General features: G+C 44.2%; 1 protein-coding gene across 1 annotated transcript in view; it reads right to left on the bottom strand.

Moving 5' to 3' along the window:
* The window catches only part of LOC311232732 (uncharacterized protein), a 123,375-nt gene extending 96,887 nt beyond the window's left edge, over positions 1-26,488 (bottom strand). Inside the window, exons 1-2 of the mRNA XM_084338313.1 lie at positions 26,387-26,488; positions 2,680-4,264 (exon numbers count right to left, since the gene is read on the bottom strand). Of these exons, the coding sequence (XP_084194439.1) occupies positions 2,680-3,921 (1,242 nt within the window). The 5' untranslated portion in view covers positions 3,922-4,264; positions 26,387-26,488. The remainder of the gene's footprint in view (positions 1-2,679; positions 4,265-26,386) is intronic.
* Between the last annotated feature and the right edge of the window lie 258 nt (positions 26,489-26,746).

Here is a 26,746-nt window from a genome sequence, read left to right on the forward strand (position 1 = left end):
GAGCTCATTTTTAAACATTGAATTGGAATACTTCTCTGCATTTAGACAAGGTTTGGTTTGGAGATGTTGGCTCAGCTTTACGAGTCAGACGAATGTTGTCATTTAGTCATTTGTCACATGACAACCAGAGTCCCGCCCCCCACCGGGATGACAGGAAGCAGGCTGGACACATGAAGTATGATGTGAGGCAATGGGATTTACACAGAAAACAATATATTGTTTTATTTATTTCTACTATTTAATGGCTCTGCTGTGTGTCAACAATTTAAAGAACAAAAACATACAAATGTTGTCGTCTTGTATGCAAATATCCCATGGTCTCAACGTACTTCCTGTCCATCAGTTCCCTGTGGTGGTGGGCGGGACGTTGGAACTCTATTATGATTGGTTCTTCAGCTACTTTTAAAACCAATTTTTAAATGAGCATTGTAGCATTTAAATCAATGACCATTACTAACTGCAGGCTGACAAGCTGGTTTACAGCTAGCAGTACCCAGTACCCAACGTAGCGGTTTGGCAGTAACCCAGCAACACCTTCTCTTCAGTCATTGAAGTTACAATACAGAAGCCTGGTGAAAAACATCCCAACAGTCAACACATCACAGTGATCCTCATGAACATTAAGGGAAATGCTCTTACCATCTTCTCCAGAGTCAGACAAGAAGATGGATGCCAATTTCCTCACGGCGAGTAGAAAGCTAGCCTGGCCTAGCTTAGCACCATTTCACTTCCATTCAATTGTGCTAAGCTAGGCTAGCTTGCAGCCGGATAGTTTTCTACTGAACGCTGAGAGGTAATTGGTATCCATCTTCTTGTCTGACTAAGATGTTAAGAGCATGTCCCATAATGTGGGTGTGTTCCTTTACCAGCGTAGGAACTGTTCTTAGATCAGTGATGTTGGTTCTCAGTCAGTTAGTTCCTACTTCGATGATAAATAACAGGCTGGTATCACACATCTTTAGCTGAAGCAGCTCAGCTCTCTTCTTAGTTGTCAAATAGTAATGAATATATACAAGGATGCTTAGTTAATTTGTCAATTGAAGTATTTGGCCACTGAACAAAGTGCAGTCTTAGAAAAGTGTCCGACACTGTACCTTCTTTCACTGATGCTGCATCTGGACCTCGACAACCAGGTCCAAACAGCTTCAGTGACACAAGGTCCAATACGTCCCTTTGCTCTGCTGTGGCCCTGGTGGCCTTTTAAGGAGGCCATGACATGTTTTAAGAGGCCATGGCATGTTTTAAGAGGCCATGGCATGTTTTAAGAGGCCATGGCATGTTTTAAGAGGCCATGACATGTTGAACTTTAGTTATTTTTCTTCCAGACTCTTACTGTGGGAGGAACGTTTCTGCATGTCCTCAAACCGCCATAAAAACAGAACACTAGCATCGCTAATAGGGCTGGGCGATATGACGATATTATATAAATATCGGGTACAGTTCATTAACGATACACTTTTTAAACGTATCGTGGATATCGTGATGTTTTGCCCAAGAGGCTTGTGTTGCGTCAATCTGGTCCACACGTTGACACTTTTGAACAGCGCCGCCCCACACACACACTACTGCATCAAAAGTTACTACTTATGATAACAAAGGCATTCGTTTTGTGGCATTGACGTTATATAGTTACACTTTCAATAACATCAGCGTATTTACATAGCAACGACCGAGGTCGACCTAGATATAGCAAGCATTAGCCGTTCATATCTCAGCCCGTGCTGACTCCGTTGTGCCCATTCTGCGGTCTGTTAATAACGTTTTCAATCAGACAGATGTATGGAAATGCTTTTATTATAACATCCGTTGCAGTAAAATCATTATGCCTCCAGTCGTTTAGTCATTCTGCAGAGCTAAAAGGTAAAAGTCGGCCGCGGCGAGCTACCGCTGCCATTGTTGTTTTCATTGAGCTCTCCAATAGCGGAAGTAAAAAATTAATACGCGCTTGCCGATTGGTGCTAAGAACAGCAGGGCGGGTGCAAGCGATGTGACGTAATTGGCAGACGCGACTGTCAATCAAAATGATTCTGTTTGCCGACTGAATGAATATAAACGTTATTAACAGATTGCAGCATAGGTACAATACAGTACAGCTCAAAACAACAACAGTCAACAGTGGACTGGAGGATGCAGACCAGAGAAAGACTTTCGTCTTGTTTACATCAGGGTCCCCCATTTTCAATTCATCATATTTCGTATCTAAATCATATAATATCTCATTGCTAAATATATGCAATATATAATCTAATAATCCAATAATCTAAATCTAATATATAATATAAAAATGCTAAATGCATGGGTATTTTATTTTGTCTTTAATGTTAGCTTGCAAACTCAAATACTGTCTTGGTAAGCCTCATAATGAATTGTTTGGGGGAAAAAAAGAAAAACATCGTGATGCGTATCGTGTATCGCCGAAAGGTCAGAAAATATCGTGATATCATATTTAGGCCATATCGCCCAGCCCTAATCGCTAGCATTTGTCATTGAAACCAAATGGAGTATTGCTCGCTGTAAGCTAACAAGCTATTTAGACCCATTGTTTTCAATGGCAAAGGCCAACAAATGCCATTTTCGGTTAACTCAAATCCCAATTAGGAAACGTTCCTCCCACACGGTGACCGGTGCCTGGCTTAGGGAGACCCCTGGATACCAGGACGGAGGACTCATTGGACTCACCTTATGCTGATCACACAGCACGTGGCACAGGGAGCAGGTGTGGGGATACACCTTGGGAGGATCCGCTGAGAAATCACTGATCATGGTGGGGGTGGGCATGGGCACCCTCCTGGGGCCACCGTGTGGCTTTGACGCAGACGAAGAAGAGGAGGGAGGATGTCTGGTTTGAGACGAGGGCACAGGTTTTAGCCCGTCCCGCGACCGCCGGTAGTCCCGGTCGTGACGAGGTCTGAACTCCCTGCCCGGCGACCGCTTGGTCTTGTGAGCGTCTGCGCCCATCGTGCGGTAGTCCATGTCTCCCTGCCGCTCCGCCTCCATGGGTTCCAGACGAACCTGCCGCCTCCCGGGCGCTCCGTCCGGTTTGCGTTTAGGAGCTGACGGAGAGGCCGGCGGGTACATTTTAACCGTCCTCTTAGCGGGCAGCCGCTCACGTTTGAAAGTCTCTCTGGCGGCGCTGCAGTCCTCTGCCGCCGCCCGGCTGGCGTGACCGTAGTCGATAATGTTCCCCGCCGTCTGAGTCACGGCGAGGAGGCTGGGGACGTCCGGCGAGCGTGAGTGTCCCGCTGAGGAGCGGGACGCGGGCATGTTGCGTGTGCCGTGTGGTTCAGAGTAGGACGAGGAGACATTTGATTTGTTGATCTGGATGTCCCGAAGGATGAAGGGTAGGGTGTCCGGGGTCAGCTGGTCGTCCGGGTAGTGACTCAGCACTTCCAGATCCTCATTGGAGAGTCCAAAGCTGGCCAGGATGCTGCCGGCACTCTCTGGGGTGTATAACCCCTGGAGGTCCACAACACCACCGTGAGAACCCTGATGCTGCTGAGGAGACTTCCAGCCTGGCATGCCTGCTCCTCTGTTCTGCTGAGGAGGAGGTCCCTGGTGATGGTGGGACTGTGGGCTCGGGCCAGCAAACGGTTTAGTAGGCTGCTGGTAGTTGGACCAGTCCATACCTTGCTGGTGGCCCGGCTGGTTGTCAAAGGTGAGCGGTGCCATGCTGGAGTAGCTTTCTGGTTCCGAAGAATGCCTAGAGATCCCAGGCGCGGTGAAGCGGTGGTCGATGTCCCTGGAGCCCCTGATACCCAGGGCTGACTCCAGCTCGTCAGGCAGCTGATTGGGAGGGGCGAATTGGAAGCCCTGTTGCTGGTGTTGTTGGTGGTGAGGGGGCCCAGGCCTGTTGGGGAAGTGTTGTTGCCCCTGAGGCTGGGAGTGGTGGTGATACATGTTGCTTGAGGGATATTGTGCCATAGTCGGATGCCGTTTGTCCTTTGTTACCGCGGTTATACCTGCAACCGGTGCCGGTCGCGTAGCGAGGAGGTTCAGGAGGGCCAGGTGAGAAGATAAAACTGTTGTCAACCCGTTGCCGTGACGCTGCTGGTTGCCAGCGGTTATGGTTGCTAGAGCACTGAGCTGCTGCAGGGCAACCTGGGCCTGAACCTGGATCTGGGCCAACCGGAGAGCGGTCGCTGCGGCCGAAGCAGCACTAAAAACAGGTCCAAATTGGAAATGGCTCCCTTGGGTGCCGGTTCCACTCCCGCCCAGGCGGAGCGAGGGAAAAGGCTGCGAACGACCGTCCGTGAGCTGAGCAAAGCTGGGAGGTGGAAAGCAGAAATATAACGTTAACGATGAAAAAGCTTTGACTTTTAAAATGTGTTTCAGACGAGGTCCTCTCCTGCAGCGGCTCGATCTTCAGCCCCGTCTTGCGGTTTTGATTTTGCCGTTAACCTTCGTGATCTTCCCTCTACATTCACACGTCATCCACCACGCTTCTCTTGCAGGACGGGAGAGCAGAGCAGCGTTATGAACCAACATTGAATCACTCACACGAGAGGAATTAGCCACTTCAAACAAGCCTGTAGGGATGTGAAAGGTTCGTCAGATAAAGTATGCCTTTAGAGAACCACTTGATAGCTTACGTCCAACGAGCAACACTGAAGTCAACTAAACTCTTGGGCTATAGTGGGCCTCTCTTTGCCAACATTTAAGACACTGTTTAGTAAAGGCTACACCTACTGACTCTGCATGCAGCGCGTGAGGCCTGTGGGCTCTTCAGTCTACTAGACTATGAACCTAAGAAGAACAATCATCCCACTTACCATCCACTGGAACCCATCAACACACACACACAGGAGCAGTCCTTAGTAGTAGTCCATTGATTTAACCTTCAGAACAACCTGAGGGCCGATGCTCAAACGTGATGAGCATCAGTTTACATAGAAATGTAATAAAAGCAAGATGATATAGGATATTAATAACCCGGGGTTATCCAAGAGTCTTTCAGTGAAAAGTTTTTGCACTTCGAGGACATTATGAGAGGGTGTCTTTTAGGGGTGGGAATCGCCAGAGATCTCACGATACGATACTAAAATGATACTCGATATAGGGCTGGGCGATAAAACGATAACGATAACTATCGCGATAAATTATTTCCTCGAAATAAACATGAAACGTGGTCGCAAAGTTTCGATATATCGATTTTCCAAGCTTGGATATGAGCACACGCACTAACAACCAATCAGTGAAGGAGATGGCCGATAGCGGAAGGAGACCCGGAAGGAGGTAGGACTCAGTAAACAAGGCTGGCTAGGGCTAATTAGCTTGCACAGCGCTATTTTACAGTTTACCTGCCGAGTTGGTGTGTGTTTTGAATTCTGAGGGTAACTGTTAAAGTAGTGTGGGGTATACGGTGGATGTCGTTGCAATGAATTGGGCGGAACAGAGTATTTTAGGGTCATTTTTAGTACATTGTCATGAGATACTCCGCTCGGAAACGAGGCTGGCTAGGGCTAATTAGCTTGCATGGCGCTATTTTACAGGTTACCTGCCGAGTTGGTGTGTGTTTTGAATTCTGAGGGTAACTGTTATAGTTAGGGATGCCCCGATCACGTTTTTTGCCACCGATACCGATCACCGATCGTCGTGAGCCATATCGGCCGATACCGATCCGATACCGATCGTTTTTGATTAAAAAGAAATTAAAAATTATTTTATATAAAAAGTTTTTATTTTTTTTTTATAAAATATATATATATTATATAATTAGACTTGTACTTGTATTATCTGCGAGACATCGCCACCACGCAACAAGTCAAAATGCTCGCTATCTCCACTGTCTGTGTGTACATACTCTGCTTTGATCAAATCACATTCGGCTCTGCAGATTTACCCTAGGCTCTGCAGATATACCCTACTCCCTCAGCTATCCCCGTTAATGACTGCGACGCAAGCCGGGCTTCGAATATGCATCGAATGAGTGTTATAAGACATTGATATCAGGAGCTGTCTGTAGCTACTGCTAGCCGGAAATATAACGTTAAGACAACGCCTCAGTGAACTATTTAGTTGAATGGGACATTTCGTTTTGAACAGTGAGCTAAGCTAACGTGAGCTAACAGAGGTATCATACACTAGTACTAGATAACTAGACTATTGCTGGAGCATTTGTTGATATAGGAGCTATCAGTAGCTAGCCGGCTAGATACCGTTCAGTTAGACAATGCCTCATCATGTATTAAACTAAAAGTGAATAGTTGACTGGGTCATTTTGTAGCGGTAGCTAACGTTAGCTCATGGAGGTCCCGTCCCACTAGACTAGACTAGACCCGTGTTTACATGCGTGCGGGAGGAGCTGGAGGAGGAGCAGACGCGCAGCACTGTGTGCAGCTCCCGGTGTCTGAGACAGAACTCAGCGAGTGAGATCTGTTTTGACGATCGGCGAAAATAAAACAGTAACGATAGCTAGGTAGCTAACGTTAGCTCAGGTCGAATGCACTATCTAGACTCAGCAGAGGAGGTCCGCCTCCTGTGTTTACAAACTCTACACGGGTACGGGCGGGGCTAGGGAGGAGGAGCAGTTTGCAGGTCCTGTGCGTCTGAGACAAGCAAGTGAGATATCCACTTGATCAGTTTCCGCGATCGGCGAATATGACTCATTATCGGAATTCCCCGATCGCATATTTATACTGATTATCGGCCGATAACGATCGATGGCCGATCGATCGGGGCATCCCTAGTTATAGTAGTGTGGGGTATACGGTGGACGTCGTTGCAATGAATTGGGCGGAACAGAGTATTTTAGGGTCATTTTTAGTACATTGTCATGAGATACTCCGCTTGCTTTGGCTAACTGCTAACGTGCGCGGACTGATGACGACATCAACTCGACTCTCGAGACATTCACAGCAGCAAAACAAGTCTATTAATAGCCCGTCCATCGGCGCCGGGCATAATAAGTTAATTAAACTTGACAGACATTATATCGACGATAATTATCGATATCGAGTTATATGAAAATAATTTTATAATTTTATCGCGATAACGTTTTTGGCCATATCGCCCAGCCCTAACTCGATATATCGCGAATATTGCGATATATATATATATTTTAATTTTTTTTTAACTGCAAAGTAAAACTGTCAACATGTTTTATCTAATAAAATAAAGTTTAGTCTGTTCATCTCACTTCAATAATTTTTATAGCAGAACATGGTATTTTCTCAAGCAGACGGATGTAAACACTGTAATCTGTGTTGCATGTACCTGACAAACTGAACTGTTTGTATTACAGTCATATTCCAACTTAACTGAATGCACATGTGTGTGGACTAAGTACTGTACTATTACAGGTATTGAAATGAACCAGGGTTCGGAATTAACGGGGGCTTGGGGCAAAATGCCCTCGAAAATTTACCAAATGCCCTCGAAATTCAGTTAAGGGGGGCAAAAAAAGCCCCCGACAGTTTACTAATTATATATATAATTATATATATGCTCTACAGTGCGAGCATTTCCCTCGTATTGCCCCTAATAATATGTGTGTGTGCAAACCGGAAAAATCATTTACTTGCAGTGTGCGAGACAGACGAGTGATTGTGAAGATTACAAAACAGCTCCGCTGTTAATAGTTCAGATTGAAACTGGACTGAAATTCAGTTTTTGGGTGGAATGTTTGTTCCAAGGAGGAGGGAGGCGGGGCCCGCTGCGTGTTACAGGCACTTGAGAGGATGCGAACACAGAGAGAGCGCTCTGCTCTCATCAAGCATTAATACACTGCTATCTTAACGTTAGCAAGCTAAGCATCTGCATAGCGCAACCTGTGTAACGTTAAGTAACTTGTGTTCGGCGGGGAAAGACCATTCCATTTGTAACACAACTCCAAAAGAATAACATCCAAATCCGATCCCGATGCGCATTTCCTTCATTCCACAGCGCTGAGCGCGCAACGTATTTCATTGATCGATCTGGCCAGAGCCTATACTCACAAACGTTGCGTGTGTGGGGTTTTTCATCAATTTGAAACAAGCCTCTTGACTGTTGGAATTAGGGATGTTAAAAATAAAATATCTAATAATATTATTCAATATTAGACATTCATTGATCCAGAGGCAACCGGTTATTATATCAAGACAACAACACAACTTGCCCTCACTCAGGGACAATAATATTTAATCTATTTAGACACAAGTATGTATGTATTATTTACAGATAATTGAAGGTACCTCAAAACATGAAACCAAGCCATGATGTCACACATCGTGTGCGTGTGTGTGTGTTACTTGAACAATTGTCACTGTGCTCCTAAATTTCTGTGTGCTCCTAAATTTGTATTTAGATTTTATTTATTAACATTTTATTTAGGAGCACATGTGCTCCTTGGGAAAAAGGTTAGCGTAGAGCCCTATATATGGAGACATTAACATTACGTTATCAAACATAGGGACGAAGACTGTAAAAAAAAGTGTCAACAATGTTTTATAATCTTTATGTTAATTTTCATTATAAAAATTTTGTGCCCCCGAAATACAAAAAAAGCCCCCGAAAAGCAATTAAGGGGGGCAAAAAAAGCCCTTGAAAAAGAATGTTAATTTCTAACCCTGAAATGAACAATGCAACTTCCTTATAGGGATGCACGATATTGATTTTTTTGACACCGATACCGATAATTTTATGCTCCTCAAGCCGATAACCGATATCCGATATTTATTGTATTATAATTTTTTTTTAAATGTATATATATATTATTTTTTTAATCAATTTTTTTTTTTAGTATTTATAAGCTCCGACGTCATCGGTACTGCTATCGGTACTCGAGAAATTATGGAGTTTTTTTTTTTAGGAATTTAAACGTCGCAAACTAATCTTGTTGGCCATTTTCTATCTCTCCTCCCTGGGTCTCTCTCTGCCTGCGCGAGCCGGCTGTGCTCTTACACACACACTCACTCACACACACACACTCACTCACTCACTCACACACACACACAGCTCTGCTCTCGACAGCACCCGTGTGTGTGTGTGTGTGTGTGTGTGTGTGTGTGTGTGTGTGTGTGTGTGTGTGTAAGAGCACAGCCGGCTCGCGCAGGCAGAGAGAGACCCAGGGAGGAGAGATAGAAAACGGCCAACAAGATTAGTTTGCGACGTTTAAATTCCTCAAAAAAAGTCTGGGTCTATTTTACTAAAGTCGATGCTGACAACGCTCGTTGCCACAAGTGCAACAAGACATTTGCCAGTAATGTATAAGCGCTGGTACTTGTCAATGTGGCTGGCGGGGAGCAGCTAACGTTATAGCTCCGAGTAGAATAATGGCCGACAATCCGGAGGTAAATAAACGAACGAGAGCTTCTGATTGGTGGTAAGAAGAAGAGGTGGGTGCAAGCGGAGGGGCGTAATTGGCAGATCGACTGTCTGTCTCCGAATGTAACGTGACTACGTCACAGACAAGAAGGGGAGCGCTGGATTCGTGAAAAACTCCCTGTTCCTAAACCACACGCTATCAGTTTTACCACAGTACTGGCAAAACGGGAGGAGGCTATAATAAAAACAATCGCCCTTCATCCAAATCCACCCACACCGGATTTCTTTTAACCAAAAAATGTATTATATGTTATCGGAGCTATCAATAACGTTATCGAGTTTATCGGGATGACGTCATAATTGCTGATATCGGCCCGATAATTATCGGCCCGATAATTATCGTGCATCCCTACTTCCTTATACAATTTTTTTTAATGAATAATGAAATATCGATACTTGGCATCCCTGTATTGATACAGTATCGCCATGCAAAGTATCGCGATACTACTACATATCGATTTTTCCCCCCACCCCTAGTGTCTTTATTCACAACGAGACTCACTGAGAGTTACGCTTTAACCAACCATGACCACTTCACGCTCTAACCATGACCACTTCACTCTCTAACCATGACCACTTCACGCTCTAACCATGACCACTTCACGCTCTAACCATGACCACTTCACTGTTCTAACTAGAGCTGCCGCGATTACCGCATTACCGCGGTATCGCTGTTACATCACGGCCACCGCAGAGTAGGCTGAATACCGCATAACCGCTGTTTTTTATAATAATAATAATAAAATACCCTCCTCTCGTTGGGCTTGCGGCTCTGCAGATATACCCTACTCCTCTATCGAGGTTCCAAGCGACCCTATTGGGTACCAGAAAAGTCACGTGAAACATTGCAGACCACTGATTGGTCAGAAGAGAGACGCGTCACACGTTGGATCGTCCTGCAGTTTTTTACGTCCTGAATGTCAGCCATTGATCAGAGCTCATCACAATACGGCTAATAACGTTAGCTTTAGCTCCCCGCCGGAGTGGACTACCATCGCTCGTCAGGAGTACTAAACGAGACATAATGATTTTACTGTCTGCAACGAATGTTATAATAAAAGCCCTTCGTTCTATACACTTGTCTGATTGAAAACTTTATTAACAGACCGCAGAATGGGACAACTCAGCACGCTCTGAGCAAAGAAAGGAACTGAGATATGAATTGAGTATTGCTTGCCTTGGTCCGGTAAATCCGCTGATGTTATTGAACGTATAACTATATAATGTTAATGCCACAAAACGAATGCCTTTATTATAAAGTAGTAACTTTATAGTAATAATAATAAGAAAGGGTCGGGGGGGAAACCACCCCTGCCCGCGACACCGAGTGAACGGCGCACGACCAGAGGGGAAACTTCGAATCCGTGTTTCACTTTCAATAACTAATGCGTGCTTGCCGAATCCCAAACAATATTCATGCTGCAAAGTCATCCTCTAAAGATAGACATTTAGACTAGAGGCAGGCTATATGCTATAAAGAGTAGACTACTACTACAAAAAAAAAAAAATGCATTCAAACTTTTTATTTTAATTTTTTGTGTGCGTGCAGTAATAACCGCGGCGGTAGGAAATATTTTGCAAATTTGTGCGGTAAGGAAAACATCAATACCGCGGCAGCTCTAGATAGAACCATGACCACTTCACTGTTCTAACCATGACCACTTCACTGCTCTAACCATGACCACTTCACTGTTCTAACCATGACCACTTCACTGTTCTAACTAGGGGTGGGAATCACCAGTTTCATCATGATACGATACGATATCGATTCTTTGGACAACGATACGATATTTGCCGATATCACAAAGTCTCTCACGATACAATACGATACGATTAGATTCCGGTGCCTGCGATCGATATGAGATGATATCATATGCCCATTTAACACAATCAGTAACATTTAGATCAACAAAAAAAAGGTAATGAAAATATCATTTGACATTTGTATTTTTGAGCTCTTCCAGACATTTAAAGGAAAATCAATCTATTGTTTTTAATACAAATAGACCTCCTGTTCACTGTAAAGTGCCACGTTTTTATATATTGAGCTTTAAACTTTAAGCTACATTTTTTGGAACTCAAAACTCACAACCTCCCTCTCCCAAACCGTTCCTACAACAATTTGTTGATGTTGCATGATCATGTATAGGCCTACATTTATTATGTATTACCTTATATTGTTTATGTTTAAATAACATTTAAACATCAAACTCCTCTGACCTCATCTGGTCTTTCCAAAGACGCGCGCACACACACACACACAGAAAGGGAGAATGCTATGCTGTAACATCTACACACACGGAGCTACTGCTGTTGTTCTTGGGCGGATATGAGACTCGCCACAGGATTTTCAAAATAAGAGTATCGATATGAATCGATCTTATTACATCGCATCGATCCGATTCGATTGTTGATAATTACATCGATGTATCGATCTGGATCGATGTATCGTCCCACCCCAGTTCTAACCATGACCACTTCACTGCTCTAACCATGACCACTTCACTCTCTAACCATGACCACTTCACTGTTCTAACCATGACCACTTCACTGTTCTAACTAGGGGTGGACGGTATGGTCTAAAATGTATATCACGGTATAATTTGAAGCATAGACGGTAACGGTATATATCACGGTATCAGTGTTTCTGTTAGAATAATTTTTTTTGCCTGATAGGCAGGCTATATAAAGAATGACATCCTCAAGGCATGTAGATTTATAATATTTTAACTTAAAACTAGGCTACTTTTGCGTATAAAGTCATTATATTCAAAATAAAATAAGTCCCGAGTCGAGACTCCTGCTCCCATTGCAAACAGCGGGGCTGGATTTTGCTAGAAGCATATGTAGCTGCAGAGCCGCAGAGCGAATTGAATTGAATAAGAATTGAGACAAAGGTGCCACTCATCCTCAGCTTTAAGAATTGACAATTGTGTCAACAAATTGACACACGTGTCAACAAATTGACACACAAAATGCTTAGAGACGATGGGGGTCAGAACGGCGCAAGGGTGGGGGGGCGCTGTTTGACGGGCCTGTGACCAGACCTGAAAGAGCCCCTGGCTCTGCGGCTCTGCAGCTGCATGCTATTCGCAAATCCACTGCTGCAGCCGTCCTCCCGGCTCCCGCTGCTGCCGTCGTTATCATAACACTACACACATATCGTAATGTTTACAGCAAACTGTAGTTGATCACCAGGTATGTTTTATTAACGTAGAATAATTCATATAAGAAAAACGATAGGGAAATATCTTACCTTTCTCCACTGGTTAAAAATGCCAGGAACTGAAATTGAAACTTGCTGTGCGCCGCGGTGATATGTGTTTATTATGAAATGACAATTTTGCGTGTTGACACGCCCACTGCGCGAAGCCTCCTAAATAACTTTTTCCAGTTTGCACATATCTATTATCTATGACTAATTCTATCTATTTTTAGGGGCAAATGCGATTGAAATAGTCGCGCTGTGGTTACATGACGTCATTGCTATTTTAGAGCTGCCCTACCGGTTACACGGTATAGTCAAAATCCATACCGTAGAGCAAATTAATACCGTTTATACCGTATACCGTTTATACCGTCCACCCCTAGTTCTAACCATGACCACTTCACTGTTCTAACCATGACCACTTCACTGTTCTAACCATGACCACTTCACGCTCTAACCATGACCACTTCACTCTCTAACCATGACCACTTCACTGTTCTAACCATGACCACTTCACTGTTCTAACCATGACCACTTCACTGTTCTAACCATGACCACTTCACTCTCTAACCATGACCACTTCACTGTTCTAACCATGACCACTTCACTGTTCTAACCATGACCACTTCACTCTCTAACCATGACCACTTCACTCTCTAACCATGACCACTTCACTGTTCTAACCATGACCACTTCACTGTTCTAACCATGACCACTTCACTGTTCTAACCATGACCACTTCACTGTTCTAACTAGGGGTGGACGGTATGGTCTAAAATTTATATCACGGTATAATTTGAAGCATAGACGGTAACGGTATATATCACGGTATCATCGTTTTTGATAATTTTTTTTTTTTATTTTATATAATTTTATTTATTTTTTTATAAAATATATATATTATATAATTAGACTTGTACTTGTATTATCTGCGAGACATCGCCACCACGCAACAAGCTCCACTGTCTGTGTGTACTCTAGTAGCCTCCAGCTACGGCCAGGATTCTCCGGAGCTGCACCTGGACCTATACTCGAGTAGCCTCGAGCAGAGCTACGGCCAGGATTCTCCGGCGCTGCACCTGGACCCTATTGTATTGGTACTATAACGTTAGCAAGCCCTCAGCTCGAATACGCATCGAATCAGTGTTATAAGACATTGATATCAGGAGCTATCTGTAGCTACTGCTAGCCGGATATATAACGTTAATACAACGCCTCAGTGAATTATTTAGTTCAATGGGACATTTCGTTTTGAACGGTGAACTAACTTGCGTTAACGTGAGCTAACGGCTAACGGAGCTATCATACACGTCTACTCTCTACTAGACTTGATGGAGCGTTTGTTGATGTCAGGAGCTATCGGTAGCTGGCCGACTAGATACCGTTCGGTTAGACAATGCTTCATCATGTATTAAACTAAAAGTGAATAGTTGACTGGGTCATTTTGTAACGGTAGCTAAGCTAACGTTAGCTCAGGGAGACGTCCCGTCCCACTAGACTACTAGTAGACCCGTGTTTACATGCGTGCGGGAGGGGCTGGCACGCCCACTGCGCGAAGCCTCCTAAATAACTTTTTCCAGTTCGCACATATCTATTATCTATGACTAATTCCATCTATTTTTAGGGGCAAATGCGAGTGAAATAGTCGCGCTGTGGTTACATGACGTCATTGCTATTTTAGAGCTGCACTACCGGTTATACGGTATAGTCAAAATCCATACCGTAGAGCAAATTCATACCGTTTATACCGTATACCGTTTATACCGTCCACCCCTAGTTCTAACCATGACCACTTCACTGTTCTAACCATGACCACTTCACTGTTCTAACCAGGGTTTCCGTTCGAAAAAATTGTTGCCGGTCTCCGTGACCTGCAAGATTTCAATCTACCGGACAAATGAGATTAATTCCGGTCATAGTTTATTGAGTTTTAAAACAATTGATAGGCAGGCTATATAAAGAATGTCATCCTCAAGGCATGTAGATTTATAATATTATTACTTAAAACTAGGCTACTTTTGCGTATACAGTCATTAATTAATATATTCCAAATAAAATAAGTCCCTCGATACTCCGTGCTGCTGCTGACTTGAAATAAAATAGACCGCGTATCTGTGGGCAGTCGGTCCGACACTAAACAGCAGTCTGTTATAATCACATTTTTATGAGCTAACGAATTCCGTTATATTGGACATTTGTATTAATTATATCAAGCGAAGAACTGAGAAAGCAGAGAGACGGCAACATTATCGTGGTTTGCGTGACGACTCTCTCCACCTCGCAACGACTTATTTGCAAAGAGTATGGCGCTGCAGAGAAGCTGATTTAGCTGTTATTGGCTCTTTTCTGGGAACCGCACAGCAGCGCCCCCCACCCAACATTGGCTGAAAATGGCTGAATTGGAGTACTGCTGGAATACTGCATTGTGCTGTTGCCTCTCTGGCTCTGCAGCTTCACATGCACTCGCACACCCAGCACTAAGCTCTCGCTGACGACGTCGTTGTCATTATTAGAAGCAACGAGGAAACAAATGTAATGATCGTTTCGTTCATCGCATAGGCTATTTAATTTTAGCCTATTTTAATACAATTCAAATAATCAAATTGTGCTTAGACTCAGGGAATTATTTTCACCGGACATTAAGACCGGAGATATTAAATATGTCGGACTTAAACAGATTTTGCCGGTCAAATACCGGTAATTACCGGCTAACGGAAACGCTGGTTCTAACCATGACCACTTCACTGTTCTAACCATGACCACTTCACTGTTCTAACCATGACCACTTCACTGTTCTAACCATGACCACTTCACTGTTCTAACCATGACCACTTCACTGTTCTAACCATGACCACTTCACTGTTCTAACCATGACCACTTCACTGTTCTAACCATGACCACTTCACTCTCTAACCATGACCACTTCACTGTTCTAACCATGACCACTTCACTGTTCTAACCATGACCACTTCACTCTCTAACCATGACCACTTCACTGTTCTAACCATGACCACTTCACTGTTCTAACCATGACCACTTCACTGTTCTAACCATGACCACTTCACTGTTCTAACCATGACCACTTCACTCTCTAACCATGACCACTTCACTGTTCTAACCATGACCACTTCACTCTCTAACCATGACCACTTCACTGTTCTAACCATGACCACTTCACTCTCTAACCATGACCACTTCACTGTTCTAACCATGACCACTTCACTGTTCTAACCATGACCACTTCACTCTCTAACCATGACCACTTCACTGCTCTAACCATGACCACTTCACTGTTCTAACCATGACCACTTCACTCTCTAACCATGACCACTTCACTGTTCTAACCATGACCACTTCACTGTTCTAACCATGACCAGGGACCGAAACTAAAGCCCGCCGCCCGCGGGCTGTTTTTACCTTTGGCGCATGACACTTAAGAGGACTGCCCGCCGTGTGGCGTGTAGCCGACGTGTAGTTCATAACTTCATAACGATACTCTTGTGCGAGTACAGATTATAGCCGCTCGTCTTTTTTTCTCCGCCGCGAGATCGTTAAAAAACTACAAGTCCCACATCGCACTAGGTCCAATCACAGTAGAGTGACGTGACTGGTTTCATGAGAAAAAAAGCAAATGACCAATCGGAAGCTATCTGGCTTGTTTACTTCATCTGCTCTAGTCTATATCGGACCTCCAAGAGCTAACGTTACTGTTTAAACAATGACCCAGTCAACTATTCACTTTTAGTTTAATACATGACGAGGCATTGTCTAACGGTATCTAGCTGGCTAGCTACTGATAGCTGCTGATATCAACAAATGCTCCAGCAATAGTCTACTCGAGTGCATAATACCTCCGGTCCCTCGTTAGCTAGCTTAGCTAGCTCACGTTGATCCATATGTCCCAGTAAACTAAATTGTCTTAACGTTATCTACCGGGCTAGCAGTAGCTACAGATAGCTCCTGATATCAATGTCTTATAACATTGATTGAATGCGTATTCTAGCTGAGGGCATGTTGAATGTGATTTGACAAAAGAACGGTAACGTTATAAATAGGTCCAGCTGCATCGCCGGAGAATCCTTGCATGCTGAATGTAGGGTCTAGCTGAATATAGGGTCTAGCTGCAGGGCCGGAGAATCCTTGCTGGAGCTGGAGGCTACTCAAGTATACACACAGACAGTGGAGCTGTTTGCAGATAGCAAGCATTTTGACTTATTGCGTGGTGGCGATGTCTCGCAGATAATACAACTACAAGTATGATTATATAATATATATTTTATTTAAAAAATTTTTTTTATATAAAATATATATATATATATTTTTAATCAAAAAAAATTTGGCAGGTAAGAAATATGCTTGGCGGGTAGACTCTTCCCATCTACCCGCCACTGGCCGGTGAGTCAAAAAGTTAATTTCGCTCCCTGACCATGACCACTTCACTGTTCTAACCATGACCACTTCACTGTTCTAACCATGACCACTTCACTGTTCTAACCATGACCACTTCACTCTCTAACCATGACCACTTCACTCTCTAACCATGACCACTTCACGCTCTAACCATGACCACTTCACTGTTCTAACCATGACCACTTCACTGTTCTAACCATGACCACTTCACTGTTCTAACCATGACCACTTCACTCTCTAACCATGACCACTTCACTGTTCTAACCATGACCACTTCACTGTTCTAACCATGACCACTTCACTGTTCTAACCATGACCACTTCACTGTTCTAACCATGACCACTTCACTCTCTAACCATGACCACTTCACTCTCTAACCATGACCACTTCACGCTCTAACCATGACCACTTCACTGTTCTAACCATGACCACTTCACTGTTCTAACCATGACCACTTCATTGTTCTAACCATGACCACTTCACTGTTCTAACCATGACCACTTCACTGTTCTAACCATGACCACTTCACTGTTCTAACCATGACCACTTCACTGTTCTAACCATGACCACTTCACTGTTCTAACCATGACCACTTCACTCTCTAACCATGACCACTTCACTCTCTAACCATGACCACTTCACTGTTCTAACCATGACCACTTCACTGTTCTAACCATGACCACTTCACTGTTCTAACCATGACCACTTCACTGTTCTAACCATGACCACTTCACTCTCTAACCATGACCACTTTACTGTTCTAACCATGACCACTTCACTGTTCTAACCAGGGGAGGAAATTAGGCCACTTTACCCGCCAAATGCGGGTATTTTTTACGTTTGGCTGGTAAAAAAAATCAGATACTCGCCAGTTGGCTGGTAAGCCAAAAAGTTAGTTTCCTCCCCTGCTGGCGAGTATACAAAAAAATAAAACATTCTGCAATCACTGCACTGGCAAACGGTGCGCGTCTTCTGAGTGTTCGCTTTAGTTGACAGTGCCACGAGAGCACTGCACAAGACCACCCGCGGACATATAATGTTTAATAAACGTTTGCGCAGTACTGGCCAACCCGCGGACATATAATAATAAAAGTCCCGCGGTACTAGGCTAGCCATCAGGAGCACTCGCAAACAGATAACGTTAAACACAGCAGAAGATGGAAAACAGACAGACTGACCAACGGGGAACTGCATCCAACCCTAGTACAACCCTAGTACAACCCTCGAGTATAAGTTATTAAGGACCATCTTCACCAACCTTACTTCTCTAACCATGACCACTTCACTGTTCTAACCATGACCACTTCACTGCTCTAACCATGACCACTTCACTGTTCTAACCATGACCACTTCACTCTCTAACCATGACCACTTCACTGTTCTAACCATGACCACTTCACTCTCTAACCATGACCACTTCACTGTTCTAACCATGACCACTTCACTGTTCTAACCATGACCACTTCACTGTTCTAACCATGACCACTTCACTGCTCTAACCATGACCACTTCACTCTCTAACCATGACCACTTCACTGTTCTAACCATGACCACTTCACTGCTCTAACCATGACCACTTCACTGTTCTAACCATGACCACTTCACTCTCTAACCATGACCACTTCACTGTTCTAACCATGACCACTTCACTCTCTAACCATGACCACTTCACTGTTCTAACCATGACCACTTCACTGCTCTAACCATGACCACTTCACTGTTCTAACCATGACCACTTCACTCTCTAACCATGACCACTTCACGTCTTCACTGTTCTAACCATGACCACTTCACTGTTCTAACCATGACCACTTCACTGTTCTAACCATGACCACTTCACTGTTCTAACCATGACCACTTCACTGTTCTAACCATGACCACTTCACTGTTCTAACCATGACCACTTCACTGTTCTAACCATGACCACTTCACTCTCTAACCATGACCACTTCACTGTTCTAACCATGACCACTTCACTGTTCTAACCATGACCACTTCACTCTCTAACCATGACCACTTCACTGTTCTAACCATGACCACTTCACGCTCTAACCATGACCACTTCACTGTTCTAACCATGACCACTTCACTGTTCTAACCATGACCACTTCACTGTTCTAACCATGACCACTTCACTGTTCTAACCATGACCACTTCACTCTCTAACCATGACCACTTCACTCTCTAACCATGACCACTTCACTGTTCTAACCATGACCACTTCACTGTTCTAACCATGACCACTTCACTGTTCTAACCATGACCACTTCACTGTTCTAACCATGACCACTTCACTCTCCAACCATGACCACTTCACTGTTCTAACCATGACCACTTCACTGTTCTAACCATGACCACTTCACTCTCTAACCATGACCACTTCACTCTCTAACCATGACCACTTCACTGTTCTAACCATGACCACTTCACTGTTCTAACCATGACCACTTCACTGTTCTAACCATGACCACTTCACTGTTCTAACCATGACCACTTCACTCTCTAACCATGACCACTTCACTGTTCTAACCATGACCACTTCACTCTCTAACCATGACCACTTCACTGTTCTAACCATGACCACTTCACTGTTCTAACCATGACCACTTCACTGTTCTAACCATGACCACTTCACTCTCTAACCATGACCACTTCACTGTTCTAACCATGACCACTTCACTGTTCTAACCATGACCACTTCACTGTTCTAACCATGACCACTTCACTGTTCTAACCATGACCACTTCACTGTTCTAACCATGACCACTTCACTCTCTAACCATGACCACTTCACTGCTCTAACCATGACCACTTCACTGTTCTAACCATGACCACTTCACTGTTCTAACCATGACCACTTCACTGTTCTAACCATGACCACTTCACTGTTCTAACCATGACCACTTCACTGTTCTAACCATGACCACTTCACTCTCTAACCATGACCACTTCACTCTCTAACCATGACCACTTCACTGTTCTAACCATGACCACTTCACTGTTCTAACCATGACCACTTCACTCTCTAACCATGACCACTTCACTGTTCTAACCATGACCACTTCACTGTTCTAACTAGGGATGCCCCGATCACGTTTTTTGCCACCGATACCGATCACCGATCGTCGTGAGCCATATCGGCCGATACCGATCCGATACCGATCGTTTTTGATTAAAAAGAAATTAAAAATTATTTCATATAAATTTTTTTTTTTAATAAAATATATATATTATATAATTAGACTTGTACTTGTATTATCTGCGAGACATCGCCACCACGCAACAAGTCAAAATGCTCGCTATCTGCAAACAGCTCCACTGTCTGTGTGTACTCTAGTAGCCCAGCTCCAAAAAGGATTCTCCGGCGCTGCAGCGGGACCCTATTGGTAACGTTATGCTTTGGTCATTTCACATTCAGCAAGCCCTCAGCTCGAATACGCATTAAATCAATGTTATAAGACATTGATATCAAGAGCTATCTGTAGCTACTGCTAGCCGGCTAGATGACGTTAAGACAGAACTTTAGTTCAATGGGACATTTCGTTTTGAACAGTAAACTAACGTCAGCTAACGCAAGCTAACGCAAGCTAACGCAAGCTACCGGAGGTATGAACATGGACTACTAGATTTTCTGGATCATTTGTTGATATCAGGAGCTATCGGTAGCTAGCCGGCTAAATACCGTTAGACAATGCCTACTAAGCGTGAATAGTTGACTGGGTAATTTTGTTTAAACAGTAACGATAGCTAGGTAGCTAACGTTAGCGCAGGTCGAATGCACTACAGACTCGAGCAGAGGAGCCGCACCTCTTTGTTTACAAACTCTACACGGGGGCGGGCGGGGCTATGGAGGAGGAGCAGTTTGCAGGTCCTGTGCGTCTGAGACAAGCGAGTGAGATATCCACTTGATCAGTTTCCGCGATCGGCGAATATGACTCATTATCGGAATTCCCCGATCGCATATTTATACTGATTATCGGCCGATAACGATCGGTGGCCGATCGATCGGGGCATCCCTAGTTCTAACCATGACCACTTCACTGTTCTAACCATGACCACTTCACTGTTCTAACCATGACCACTTCACTGTTCTAACCATGACCACTTCACTCTCTAACCATGACCACTTCACTGTTCTAACCATGACCACTTCACTCTCTAACCATGACCACTTCACTGTTCTAACCATGACCACTTCACTGTTCTAACCATGACCACTTCACTGTTCTAACCATGACCACTTCACTCTCTAACCATGACCACTTCACTGTTCTAACCATGACCACTTCACTGTTCTAACCATGACCACTTCACTGTTCTAACCATGACCACTTCACTGTTCTAACCATGACCACTTCACTGTTCTAACCATTAGGGGTGCACCGATATATCGGTCGGGTATCGGTATCGGCCGATAAGTGCCTTGTTGACTGCTATCGGCCGATAAGCTCAAATGTGCCGATAGCAGTCGCCGATAAATACCCATCAATTTGTGTAGCGTCAAAAGGCAAAAAAAAAAAAGTTCACTCGAGACCTACCTGCACAACGCCCGCCGTCCCCCACACACACACACAATCTACTGCATCAAAGTAACTACTTATGATTAACAAGGCATTCGTTTTGTGGCATTAGCGTTATATAGTTAGTGTTACACGGACAATAACATCAGCATATTATTATTACCCATAGCAGCAAGGCATTACTCCGAGTCCGTTCATTAGCTCGGTTCCATTCCGTTGCTCATTCCGTACCCAACTACACATTCTGCAATCTGTTAATAAAGTTTTCAACCAGACAAATGTATAGAAAGGCTTTGTTTTATTATAACATTTGTTGCAGTAAAATCATTATGTCTCATTTGGTCATGCGTGGAGCGCCGGTCGGCGGGCAGCTAACGTAGCTACGTTATTAGCTATTAGATGCAAGGTTTTTAAGAGGGGGGGGTTTGATTTGATTGAAGTTTATTTCAAATATGCAACACAACAAACAAATATCAAGTACAGATATAGCCTTACGCCGTTCAAATAATAATTTATAATTTTTTTTTTAATTTAAATATATTTAAATAATAATCTAAAAGAACCGATAAGAGTATCGATAAAGTACCGAACCGTTAAGCAGTATCGATAAGAGTAGTAGTATCGATAAAATCCTAACGATACCCATCCCTAGTATGTGGACAGTCGGTCCGACACTAAACAGCAGTCTGTTATAATCACATTTTTATGAGCTAACGAATTCCGTTATATTGGACATTTGTATTAATTATATCAAGCGAAGAACTGAGAAATTTGGCAGAGAGAGACGGCAACATTATCGTGGGTTTGCGTGATGTATATCTCCACCTCCCAACGACTTGGTGCTGGTCATAATGTCCGGTGAAAACAACTCCCTCCAAGCACAACTTGACCACCCGAACCGTACCAAAACAGGCCAAAATTAAATAGCCCATGCGACGAACGATTCATTACATTCGTTTCATCGTTGCTCCACCAAGCAGCCGGTCCAACAATGAAAGCTGTTGTCAGCGCGAGCCGGCCGCAGTTAGTTTGCAAGAAGCATCCAGCTGCAGACCCGCAGAGCAGCTTTCCAGGTCTGGGGACCGCACTGTGCCAGCAAAGCTGGTGGGTTCTGTGGGTCTGCAGCTGCATGCCTTCCGCAAATCCAGCAGCAAGCTCTCACTGACACAGCGTCGTCATTACCAGACCGGCTGCTTGGCGAAGCAACGACAACAAACGCAATGATTGTTTCGTTCATCGCATAGGCCACCCAACTCCAGCCCATCCAAATACAATTCAAATAATCAAACTGTGCCCAGAGGGAACTATTTTCACCGGACACTATGACCGGAGAGATTAAATATGTCGGACTTCAACAGATTTTGCCGGTCAAATACCGGTAATTACCGGCTAACGGAAACGCTGATGCCTTCTCTACTTGAACGACCACATCAAACAAGAGGTGGACGCGGGCAAATACTGCGGCATGGTCATGCTGGACCTACAAAAGGCCTTCGACACTGTCAATCACACCATTCTGATTGACAAGCTAAAAGCAATTGGTTTTGATAGTTTATCAGTGAGCTGGATACAATCCTACCTGGAGGGGAGGGAACAGATGGTACCCTATCCCCCCCCCCTCACAGTGAGCTGTGGTGTTCCACAAGGAAGCATACTAGGACCGCTACTATTCCTAATTTATGCAAATGACATGTCGTCAGCTTGTGACTGCAACTTGTTTCTGTTTGCGGACGACTCAGCCCTGCTGGTCTCTGACAAGAACAAGTTACAGGTTGAAAAAGCCCTCAGCTCGGAACTAGGCAAAATCTGCATATGGCTTTGATTGATTGATTGAAAATTGATTGATTGATTGATTGATTGATTGAAAAGTTTATTAACAGATTGCAGAATGGGTACAGTACAGTACAGCTCAATACATACAATTGTTAAGGGGATGCAGACCAGAGAAAGACTTTCGACTTGTTTACATCAGGGTCCCCCATTTTCAATTCATCATAACATATATGACATACATGACATACAGATAGACAGTACTGCTACATCTATACATTTATGACATATCAGATTTGCAAATACAGTACTGTTTGTGATACAAAAGTGTCCAGAAAAGGAGTGTATATACATTTGGCATAGAAACTGTACATTGGAGGAGGTTGGTTGGGTGGGGTGGGTTGGGTGAGGGCTGTACATTGGAGGTTGGGGGGGGGGGGGTTGGGAAGGGGACACACACACATTTTACACTGTACATTTGAATATTGACAAAGCCTTACTTGGTCATTTACTGTACAACTAGGTTAGGACATTTGTAGGGGCCAGTTTCGAATTGCAGTCTCACGTAGGTGTTTTTTGAGAGTGTTTTTGAAGGTGGGTAGTGATTCACATTCCTTTACAGCTTTAGGCAGGGCGTTCCACATTGATGTGGCATAATTGCGAAACGTGTTTAGTCCCTTGTTTGATCCGAATCTGGGTTTTACATGATTTGTGGAGCTCCCTCTGGTGTTGTGATCGTGGTATTCACTGACCTTTGGGAAGTATTTTGACATGTACATGGGTACATGGGTACCTTGGTCGCGTAGTGTATCTTGTAGACCAGGCCCATTGCAAGTTGCTGTACTCTGTAGTCTACTCTAAGCCATCCTAGGTTGTCAAAGTGGGCAGGGGTGAGGTGGGTTCTAGGAGTCAGGTCAAGCAGTAGTCTGACTAGGGGTCCGCAAGGACGACTTCAAGCTGGAAACGGTAACAACAGATGAGGTACTCAATAAACTGAGCGCCCTCCAACCTAACAAGGCCACTGGCCATGACAACATCCCCTCCAAATTCCTCAGAGACTCAGCAGCCGCCATCACACCAATCATCACACACATAATAAACCTCTCCATAAAACAGGGACACGTCCCCAAGGACTTCAAAATTGCGAGGGTGACCCCTCTGCACAAAAAGGGCAGCAAATTAGACCCAGGCAACTACCGCCCTGTTTCTATTCTCACCTCCATCTCGAAAGTCATGGAAAAAATAGTCTACGAACAGGTCGAAAAGTACCTAGCGGAAAAAAATCTAATCTACGAATTCCAATCTGGCTTCAGAACATCCCACTCCACTGACACATGCCTTCTCTATTTGAATGACCACATCAAACAAGAGGTGGACGCAGGCAAATACTGCGGCATGGTCATGCTGGACCTACAAAAGGCCTTTGACACGGTCAATCACTCCATTCTGATTGACAAGCTAAAAGCAATTGGTTTTGATAGTCTATCAGTGAGCTGGATGCAATCCTACCTTGAGGGGAGGGAACAGATGGTGGAGGTAAACGGTACCCTATCCCCCCCCCTCACAGTGAGCTGTGGTGTTCCACAAGGAAGCATACTAGGACCGCTACTGTTCCTAATTTATGCAAATGACATGTCGTCAGCTTGTGACTGCAACTTGTTCCTGTTTGCGGACGACTCAGCCCTGCTGGTCTCTGACAAGAACAAGTTACAGGTTGAAAAAACCCTCAGCTCGGAACTAGGCAGAATCTGCATATGGCTCGCTGATAACAAACTATCATTACACATGGGCAAAACAGAGTCCATTCTCTTCGGTTCAAATAACAAACTCAGCAAGACCGACGGCTTCTCAGTTACAGTGGGTGACAATATTGTCACAAGGAAAGATGAAATTACCTACCTGGGGTCCATCCTAGAGGCTAATCTCTCCTGTGACAAAATGGCATCCAATGTAATAAAAAAAGTCAACCAACGAACTCGATTCTTGTACCGGATCTCCTCTCTGGTAAACAAGAACACCCTGAAGACTCTGGCAGGAGCACTCATTCAGGGGTACTACGACTATGCTTGCACCTCATGGTACCAAAGCACCTCAAAGGCGCTAAAAACAAAATTACAAACATCTCAAAACAAACTGGTCAGACTACTGCTTGACCTTACTCCTAGAACCCACCTCACCCCTGCCCACTTCGACAACCTAGGATGGCTTAGAGTAGACGACAGAGTACAACAACTTGCAATGGGCCTGGTCTACAAGATACACTACACGACCAAGGTACCCATGTACATGTCAAAATACTTCCCAAAGGTCAGTGAATACCACGATCACAACACCAGAGGGAGCTCCACAAATCATGTCAAACCCAGATTCGGCTCAAATAAGGGACTAAACACGTTTCGCAATTATGCCACATCAATGTGGAACGCCCTACCCAAAGCTGTAAAGGAATGTGGATCACTACCCACTTTCAAAACCTCTCTCAAGGGACACCTACGGGAGACTGCAATTCAACACTGGCCCCTGTAAATATCCTAACCCAATCATTCCAACCCCCTCCAATGTACAGTCATTTACCTAGTATGGTTTTGTCAATAGTTCAATGTACAATTGTGTTTGTTTGTACAGTGTCTCCTCCCCCCCCCCCTCAATGTACAGTGTTACTTGTTTATACAGTATGCCCCCCGCCCCCCCCCCCCCCCCCCCAACCACCTCCAATGTAAATTACCCAGTATGGTTGTCAATATCCCAATGTACCCAACCCCCCCCACCCAACCTCCAATGTACAGTTTCTACGTCAAATGTATATACTCCCTTTTCTTGACTCCTTCTGTATCACAAACAGTACTGTATTTGCAAATCTGGTATGTCATAAATGTATAGATGTAGCAGTACTGACTATCTGTATGTCATGTATGTCATATATGTCTATATGAATTGAAAATGGGGGACCCTGATGGAAACAAGACAAACGTCTTTCTCAGGTCTGCATCCCCTTAACAATTGTATGTATTGAGCCGTACTGTATTGTACCCATTCTGCAATCTGTTAAATAAAGTTTTCATTCATTCATTCATTCATTGTTTTGAGATGTTTGTAATTTGTTTTTTAGTGCCTTTGAGGTCGTGGATTCACTCACGTTTTAATAACCAAACATGTGTTCAATAATAATAACTACCTTTCTGTCACTAAATATCTCGACGTGGTAGATCTTTTAGGCTCTTCTTCACCGAAATAATCCCGCTGAGTCTCTCCGCTGTTGTTTTTCTCTTCGCTGATGATGGCGATGTCCGCGTCCGCGTGTGACGTCACGTCACCACAAGAGCTGCTTCCTCGAGTCCTCCTCCTCCTTCCTCTCCGTGACGCGGTGCTGCTTCTCTGTACACAGCGCCCCCCGCTGGCCATGGTCGCGTCACTACAAGAGCTGCTTCCTCCTCCTCCTTCCTCTCCGTGACGCGGAGCTGCTTCTCTGTATACAGCGCCCCCCGCTGGCCATGGTCGCGTCACTACAAGAGCTGCTTCCTCCCCCTCCTCCTCC

The sequence above is a fragment of the Notolepis coatsorum genome, assembly GCF_963971535.1.
Source record: "Notolepis coatsorum genome assembly, contig: SUPER_7_unloc_2, whole genome shotgun sequence".
In the NCBI taxonomy this organism is placed as follows: domain Eukaryota; kingdom Metazoa; phylum Chordata; class Actinopteri; order Aulopiformes; family Paralepididae; genus Notolepis; species Notolepis coatsorum.